Below are 9,255 nucleotides of genomic sequence, written 5' to 3'. Positions count from 1 at the left end.
GGGGATATGCAAATATGGTTTGAAAAGCCGGCGGGAAATCTGAGTTTCGCGGGAGGACCTTGGCGCGTAAACCGTATCCCTTCATTCATTGTCAGCAGCAGCTTCCTGGAGCCATTTTTCAGCTGCCGGCCGCAGCACCCGTGCTGCCGCCGCCGCCTCGCAATCCATTGCATCGGCCGCCCCCGACGCCTCCATCCCCCCTCGGGGCCCGATATCCGTGCGCCCGGGACCCTCCTCTCTCCAGAGCCCCGATTATTTTTGGCCCCCGGGGCCCGGGCGGTGCGGAAAAATAAAAAGAAAAGGGAGAGAAGGGGCTCGGAAGCGCCGGGCGGGGAGGAGAGAAGGAGAGACTTGGAAACTCCGACTGCAAATAATAAAGAAATTGAAAACAATACGTTAATATACCATAGCAATAAAAAGAGCAGGAGCGAGAGATGAGAAAGGGGATCCAGCCCGCCCTGGAGCAGTACCTGGTGACCGCCGGGGGTGGGGAGGGGGCGGCTGTCGTCGCCGCCGCCGCTGCAGCCTCCATGGACAAAAGGGCACTGCTAGCCAGCCCCAGCTTCCCCGCCGCCGCCACCGCCGCTGCTGCCGCCGCCCCGAGCGCGTACATCCAGATCCTCACCACGAACACTTCCACCACCTCCTGTTCCTCCTCCCTCCAAAGCGGCGCCGTCGCCGCCGGCCCCCTTCTCCCCAGTGCCCCCGGCGTGGAGCAGACCGCCGGCAGCCTCCTCTACACCACGCCGCACGGACCCTCCAGCAGAGCCGGGCTGCTGCAGCAGCCACCAGCGCTGGGACGCGGCGGCAGCGGCGGCGGCGGCGGCCCTCCGGTAATGCCCTCCCGTTCCCACCGTCCCCAGCCCGGGCGGGAGGTGGGCTCGCACCGCGCGGGGTGGTGGGCGCGCTGCGGGCCGCCCTGGGAGAGCGCGGGGCCGAGCGTCGTGGGCCTCGGCGGCTGCCCCTCCAACAAGAGTTTATTGTTAGACTTGTGTGTTTCCCCCGAACCCCCGAAGGGTCTGGGGGGCTCCGCCAGGCAAGCAGGGTAGCGGGGATCGCCATGGCGCGAACCACATCAAACACTCCGAAACTTTTCGCGGCCCCCCCCTTCCTTTCCTGCACTTTTCCCTACCCCCACTCTCCCCTCCCCTCCAACTCGAAGCTTCCTCTTTCTCGGGCGTAGGAAGGGGTCACGCCCCGGATGGAGAAGGGGGTGGGGGAGGGAGTAGTGAACTGGGGAGTGGGAGACTCCAGGGGGGTGGAAACCGGGGGGCCCTGGGGGTGATGGCCGCCCGCCGGCCTCGGAGGCCCGTTGGCAGCCGGGGGTCCCTAAGGCGTGCTCGGAGTGCAGGGGCTCTGCCAGGCTGCGCTTGACACATTTTGGGATCTGTAGCTGCCGGCAACAAAGGGGCTGGGGGAAGCCGAGGGGAGAGGTGGAGCTGGAAGCCGGCTGCAGGCCGGGGCGTGGGCTGTCTGGGGGTGAGGGGCTAGCGGGCGGGCACCCCGGCCTGGGCGCATCCCGGTGGTAGCAGCGGCGGCGCCCGCGTGGCCCGAGCGCCCGGGCCTGCCTCGCCGGGCCCCGGGCCTGCCCTTGACCCGCCTCTCCCCTTGCCCCTTCCTTCCCCGCCCTGTCCCCCCTCTCCGCCCTCCGGCGACGGAGGGCGGGGGCAGCCGTGTTCCCGTCCCGCCGCCTGGGTCTGTCCCTCTCCCCGGGACCCGCCGGTGACGTTTCGCACACGTGCGCGGAGGACGCGCCTGTGACTGGGGAGGAGGCGGCGGCGGGAGGGGGCGCTGGAGGGGGAGAGGGGGCACCCACTTCCTCCTGCTCGCCGGCTCCCTGGCCTGGGACGGTCCCGGCGCCCTCGCACCCGCCCCCGGAGCGGCCACCCTCCCTCTCCTCTCCCCAACCCCCTCCACGGGCGCCCGCCCTCGCCCGGCGCCGCCGGTCCGTTCGGCCCTCCGGGCCCCCTCTCCAGCCGGCCCCCCCCCACCTCCCCCCGGAGCCAGGCTGGTTTCGGAAATGCCCTTACAGCAGCAGGTTAGTGACCGGGACGGCTCGGGGGCCGCCGCCGCCGCGGGGGCACCGGATTCTGTTGGGGGTTGGAGCCGTGAGGGTAGGCGGTTGAGCGGGGTTTTGGAGTGGGAACGGGGGGTTGGGTGCTCGAGGGAAATGAGTAAGCAAGAAAAATCTAACTAAGTAAATGCCCGGCCTCCGGTTCTAGGAACCTCGGGGCAGGAGTGTCCGCCCCAGGGGGTGGGTATGGTGTTTACGTGTGTGTTTTTCTAGGGGGCCGAGGGATGGGCGATCGAAAACCGGAGGGGGGGCTTCTCGCCAATGGCCGAGTTGAGCTCTGCTTTCTATCTTCCTTCCCTTGTGCTGGAGGGGGAGGGGGGCGGGTCAGAGGGTAGGGTGTCTGTAGGATTCCCAGGCCACTCGCCACCCCCTCCCTTTGTCCCTGTAATTTATAAAGCGCCTTTGAGAGATGATTTAGGTCAGTATGCGGCTTCTCTTTTTGTTGATACTAGAAAGAAGTGTGGCCCGGAGGTCTTCCTCCTTTCTCCTTTTCTCTCCTTCATTCCCTTCCTCCATGCCTCCTGTCTTCACCCTCGTGGTGAGGCTCGGCCCCCACGAGGCTAGAAACGAACCAAATCCAGTTAGATTAACGGTTGGCTGATAATATCAGTCGTTGACCTCACCTTGTCTCGGCTCCGAATGGGCTGAATTTTTGAAGAATCAAGATTTTGCAGAGGTCTTTAAGAGAGTCGGCACCCAGGCAACACTTTGGGGGATGAGATGGGGTTTGGAATAATGAAAAATTTTAATTCATGACTCTTCCCAATTTCTCCTCGAGTTGGATCTTAACTGCTTTGCAGCCCCAGAGATACTTGCTAGGGATGTGTGATACCGTCTCAGTCAAAGAAGCTCATGGTGTTTTAGTGACTAGGGTCTGCCAGCAGGGGGGAAAGAGTACAGTACCTGCTTACACATAACAGTATCCAGTGTGCCGGATTCTCAGACAAGAGAATATGCCACGCTTTTATTAGCATTAAATACTATTACTGACTTGACCTAAACGTGCTTGGATATATTTTAAGCATATTTGCTCCCTCAGGGTTCTGTCACTATATCATAAACCTAATCTGAAACAACCAGCTATTGACATACTTCTGGGACTTGATTCAGATTTATGGGAGGGTAGTTTTGACAATGGGAAATTGTGAGACGACCAGTTTGCTTTTTTTTTTTTTCCTTTTGAATTTTAGCCCACCTGGGCCAGATCTCTGAAACTGCCTAGCCAAACTTCTATGTAATTCATTGTATTTAAGTATTTAAAGTATAAAAAATTACCCTCACCACCTTCCAAGCTACTTTCAAAACTTTATCCTCCTTGCGACTTGATTATTATTCCAAAATCATGAGCCCTGTATATAAAGTTTGGTTTCTTTTTTTTTCTTATCAAAATTATATTAGACTTCTATTGAAGTCTTGAACTTTTGTTGATATTCTTTCCCTAAGCAGGAGGGACAGCATGGGGATAGCTAAGTGATTGGCTGAGCAAAGAGATCATTTAAACACTTTGCATCAAAGAAGAGGTTGAGAACTCCTGTTCAAGTGGCCACAGTTACAGACTCGCCTGGCTCTGATTCCATGTTCTGTCTCTAGAACAACCAGGAGCATATTCTTCACCTTTTTTTTAACGTGGAAAAAAAATATATATATATATATGTATCTCAGTACTACCTTACTAGCTGTAATTGCCTCTGTCATTTACAAGTCGTTGGATCTTAGGCAAATAAACTCTCACAACACAGTTTCCTCTCTTGTAAAATAAGGACAATAACAGTACGAACTTGAAAGTTCTATTTAAGGGTTAAATATGATAATGCATGTAAAACACTTAGCACAGTGCCAGGTAAATAGTAGATGCCCAATAAAATGAATATTCAGAAATTTATATTTTTTTGGAACTTAGAGAAATAATGTAAGACCATGTGCACACTGCCCCTTTGTTGACATATATGAGTAAAATGGTTAAAAGTTTTTTAAAATGATATGTAATTAACTATTTATACCTAGTTAACTTGAGTTTTTAAACCCATAAATCATGGCTCTCCTAAGAATGGATAAAACAGGGACACGTCAGTACCGCAGGCCTGTGTTAGAGATGGTGGTGATGAACTGCCCCAGTATGAGCTTGTGCCTTGAGTTGTGACAAATGTAGATCAACTCATCCTCACTTTTTTGCCTCGCTCCTCCCTTGACTGCATGGACCGGCCATCTTTTGCGTGCAGCCCGTGCTTAGTGGCTTTTGTGGAACTGAACTCTTAATCATCACCATGTCAGAGACATGCACGAGATAAATTCAGCTCTAGATGGTGAACTGTTGGACATGGAAGGAGTCTAGAGAAACCAGAGTCACAAGTGCTGTATATTTTCTGGAACTGAAAGGGATTTATCATTTTCTGCCTCTGCTAAAAAGAAGCTGAAATGATTTCATTACGCTTCTAGAAAGTTTGGGATCTATTAATGCAAGAGACAATGGCCTGTCACATCTGATTTAATTTAATCCAGTCATAGCATCCCACTTATTAGACTTTGGGAAGGCACCCACAATGTTTGAAATTTCCCTGTAAGAATGGAGAAACCATAGGTGCTACAGCTGAGTCTCTTTCTTTCCTGTATAAATATAAAAGAAGAAAAATGCTGGGTTCCTGTGGTTCTGTAGTCAATAATCTTGCTTCTGCTGAGATAGATGGTTGGTGCCAAGTTTAAGCTAGGAGAGAATTTTTAGTCACTACATACCCCAAAATGGAAGTTTTAATATAATGCAGTGCCCAGACTCAGGCAGTGCAAATAGCTCCACTATAATCAGTACCCAGGGCACCACTCTAACTGTCTTCTGAAACAAAGCACCCTTAAACGTGGCTCTGTGAGCTAAGGAACCCGAGCTTGTGAACAGGAAAGGATTGTTTTTGTTGTCGTTTTTCTATAAATCGTCACCTTATGTAATACTTGGAAGAGTAGATTCTGAGATTAATGTTGTGCTGTGTAAAGCTAACATGAAAACAGAAAATAATACTCTAAGCTTAGTCATGAATAGATAATAGCACCTGGAGATTGAAAGGTTGTAGGGAAAAGTGGCTTTTATTCTCATTTCTCATAGGTATAATCCATAGTGGTCTTTTACTGCCATCCCCAAAGACACACCATCCATACCTTTAGCCTTTTTCCAAAGGACCTGGACCTACTTGGCAACGCTTCAGATATTCATAGTTGATTTTTCTGGCTAGTTTTCTAATTTAACATGACTTAACATATATTCCATTTGTATGTCTAGTTTACATCCACTTTCCCAGGCCAACTGACTCCAATTCCTTTTTAATCACCTACTTTCTACTAACATTTTAAACTAGGAAGAGTGAAAAATCAGCCACTGCCTGTGCTGATTAAATCACATCCCTCCTAGATGCCCATGAAACCGCCCCAAATAGTGCAAGGCAAAGAAGGTAGATTGCAATTCTTATCAGATGCTCTGTTTCATTTTGGTTTTTAAAGAGAGGAACTTCCCTGAATTCTTTGAGGTACTAAGCATGTGGTTTAATGCATGTTTTTCGTGCTTGTTAGCAGCTTAAAAGTGTTTCGGAGACTATTTACAATTGCTAAGAAGCATTTTTTCTACTAATCATTTTTCATGGGACTAAGAAGGGAAGCTAACTGGGAAAGCAGTAAGTATAGGAAACCACTAATGGTATCTCCTTCCTCCTACCCTGACCTTCTCTTTGGCTTCCAAGAGTGGCTTGGAAAATGTATCTTACACAAGGAAAAGTTATACAACAGAAGGGACAAAAAGACAACAACTGGGATGGGGGTAAGGAATCCTGGAGGGCAGGAGTAGGGTTAATATAGAGGGATAACACATATAGCTTTGGGGCCAGTAAGAAGGAAATCGGTTTATTTTCTGTTGCTTTTGTTTCAAATGCTCTCCTCCCAAAGCAATGCGTTTTTAGAACTCAAAGAATGTGTAAGTTACAAGGATGCATTCTCAGTCCACCTCCAACCTTAACTGGGGGTCAATCTTGTTGCTGTGGCGGCCACGATCATCAACAATATAACTTTGAAGGGGAAGAGGTAAAGTCCACTGGTTGCCAGGTTGCAATCACAAAGCCTGGACCCCTTGCTTTGCTGGAGAACCTGGGTGAAACAGACTACTGCTTAGCTTTGTAAACTAAGGCCGGGGTTTATGTCAGCGGAGGTTGATAGCAGTGAGAATGGACAGCTGATGGAATAGAGAGGCGATAGGAGGAAGTAAGAATAAAAGTAATTGACTTTAGTCTGCTTTCTATTACTGTAGCCCAACCGTCTGGGGCTATTTCTAGTGTCCAGACAACATTCTTATAACTAATTCTTCTAAATAGCATAGGCAATAATTGATATTCCCAATGGTCTTTGATTAGTTTTTTTTTTTTTTTTTCCCCCGGTACGTGGGCCTCTCACTGCTGTGGCCTCTCCCATTGCGGAGCACAGGCTCCGGACACGCAGGTCAGCGGCCATGGCTCATGGGCCCAGCCACTCCGCGGCATGTGGGACCTTCCCGGACTGGGACACGAACCCGTGTCCCCTGCATCGGCAGGTGGACTCTCAACCATTGCGCCACCAGGGAAGCCCCCCAGTGGTCTTTGAATCGTAACATGTGAGAGCTGTAAAGCAAGAGTCATCATCTGACCCAATCCCCTTCATTTTGCAGAGGAGGAAATTAAGACCCAATGCAGTTTTTACTTACCCAAGGTCACAGGCTAACTAGTGGCAAAGCCAGAACTGAAACTGGAGACTGGCATTCTTAGAAGCAGCCCCATTTGCCAAGAGAAAGTTAACTAAGTCTCATGTGCCCTATATGGGAAAATTGGGATGTGTAGAATACATTTAAGATTGCCTTCAGGAATGGTTACATTTTTAAAATAGACACATACAGAAGTGTCCTTTGAACAGTTGGCTTTAGAGTAACACCTCATTCTCAAAGGTACAAAATAAGCCACGCTCCTTTAGATGTTCAATGAAAGGGAATTTTAAAAAATTGAAAGAATGACAGACTCTTATAGAAACATGATAGTAGCCTTTTTAAAGCTTTATTTGTTATTTGCAAACTTTTGTGGATATGACACTTCCGGTGCTGAAACGGTGAAACATACTTCCCTGAGAATAGAACCTGAAAGGATTTTTGCCGCTCTCTTCAGGAGAAGGGCACAGTATAGCTCTGGTGTTGGAGGTTTGTCCTGGGCTGTCCACATCCTGGGTGACTATTGTGGTTTTCAGAGGTTCTGGGGCCCTTGCCCAGTGACGTTAGACCAGGTGCCCTTCCTTCAGGAAGATTGCTGGTTTAACAAAGTTTAACTCTTTCAGGGGAAGAAGTCCTCATCCCCTAAAAACCAGAACTAATTTCCTTAAAACGTCTTCTTTTACTTGTGGAATTGAGAAAGCTTAAAAATAGAATCACTTCAAACCCTGAAGCCTAAAAGTGAAACATAATCCAATGTCGCTGTAGTTCACCAACGCGTTAGGGGCAGGGATATATGGCTTGTCTATAAACCACAAACCAGAAAGGTGCCATGTGTAGGTGCGGTCTTAGATCAGGGGGCAACTGCTGGTGAGACTTGTAGTTATCAGTGAAGCTGATCCCCCTGGAGGACTTTATGGCGGATGGAGTCCATCTCCGGGAGCAGAGGAACTGAACACCCTTGGTCCTCCCAGTCAGCTGGTGCCTGGCTCCCCAGGAGACCCCGCTGGCTTCTGCAGCACGCACCTGACTGCTGAGAAGGGCTCCCCAAGCTCTGGTCTTCAAGATCCTGAAAGTTGCAACTCGGGACGCTGGGGGTCACAGGAGGTCAGCTCAGAGCCTATAGATTTCACCCCTCCCTTGCCCTTTTTCCACATCTGATGCTTTGAGGCTCCAGAAATATATAACCAGAGCAGCAGCCCTGTGACCCCATACCTTCTGAGCCTTTCTGGGCCTGGCAGCCCTTAGGAGAGGTGAAGGCTTATATGGACCTAACCCACACCCTCCACCTAAAAGGCAAACTGAAGGGCAGCCAAGTATAAGAGTCAGACGATGGGGCCTGAAGCCAGAGTGTCTGGGTTCTTATTCTGTGTGACTTTGGGCAACTCTGCTTAACCTGTGCGTCTTAATTTCCTCACCTGTAAAATGGGCAAATCCTAGTAGCTACCTCATGGGGACCGGGACGATTAAAGGAGTTCATATTTGTAAGGTGCCTAGGCCGGTCCCTGACCCATGGGAAGGATTCGGTAGATACGTGGTGGAATTGCCCTTTTCTTCCGTGGCTGTCTCTGGGGCCCACCCTTTGGTGGTTTAGTTTCTGAACCAGCCCTTGTGTTCATCCAGACCCAGGTTACACCTCTAAAAATGGCGGTGAAGAAGCAGAGGGGTGAACCACAGGGCGGTTTTCTCCCCACATACTCTTTAGGACCTTTGTACCTCTTCATAAGCTGTGCATGGACTCGGGAGGATGCGCAGAAAGATAAGTGTCGCCTTATAGTAGTCCTTTTGGCAGTCGTAGTGTCGTGACGAAAATCTTTATTTCTGTGATGATCTGCGTTAATGGAGTGGCACTCTTCACATGATTTCACTTCTGTACAGTCACCTAGGGCTTAAGACTGAATGGTGGAGATCAGGGTGTCTGAGGCGTGTGGGGCCCTGCGGGACTGGAGGCGCCACTCCGTGTGCGGAGGGGAGCTACCTCCGGGCCTCCCTGGCCCCTTCTCTCCTCCCTCTCGCAGTGTCTAGTTGTTCGGTGTGTTATACCTGTTCCTCCCACTTAGCCCTCACCTCTCCCTCTGCCTGGCTTTTAGAAGGAGGCCAGAATCACAGCCTTCACGGGCTGCTTCCGTGAATTATCCAATTAATTACAACCCTTTCCCTAGCGTTTGAGGTCCAGTGAAATCTCGCCCTTCCCGTTCTGCTCCCATTCCTCCCCACTGGGATCCTGGCACTTACAGAGGCTGCTGCTTTCCCTCCGGGGCATTTATTCGCTTGTTCCCCTCGCTGCTGCCGTCCTTCCCACCAGCCTATCAAGGACACCCCCTGCACAGAGCCTTCCCTGATTCCCCAGGCCTTGGGCCCCTCCCTTCCCATAGGACACCTTCGTCCACCTTATATCCTCATCAGTGGTGCCCTTGACTTACTCTTCCTCCAAACCCACAAGCTTCAGGAAACCAGGCTGTGGTTTTCGCATCACGTCGTC

At 50.7% G+C, this 9,255-nt stretch overlaps 1 protein-coding gene across 2 annotated transcripts in view; it reads left to right on the top strand.

Moving 5' to 3' along the window:
* Positions 1-368: 368 nt before the first annotated feature.
* Positions 369-9,255, top strand: part of E2F3 (E2F transcription factor 3) — a 79,904-nt gene continuing 71,017 nt past the window's right edge. Inside the window, exon 1 of one of the 2 annotated variants that reach the window (XM_032649089.1) lies at positions 369-833. In XM_032649089.1, the coding sequence (XP_032504980.1) occupies positions 435-833 (399 nt within the window). In that variant the 5' untranslated portion in view covers positions 369-434. Of the gene's footprint in view, positions 834-1,814; positions 2,039-9,255 lie in introns of those variants that run through there. The other variant, XM_032649090.1, reaches the window with a different exon arrangement.

This window comes from Phocoena sinus, chromosome 11, assembly GCF_008692025.1.
Source record: "Phocoena sinus isolate mPhoSin1 chromosome 11, mPhoSin1.pri, whole genome shotgun sequence".
Classification (NCBI taxonomy): Eukaryota; Metazoa; Chordata; class Mammalia; order Artiodactyla; family Phocoenidae; genus Phocoena; species Phocoena sinus.
The sequence above is the reverse complement of the archived record's forward strand: the minus strand, read 5'-3'. Positions and strand labels throughout refer to the sequence as shown.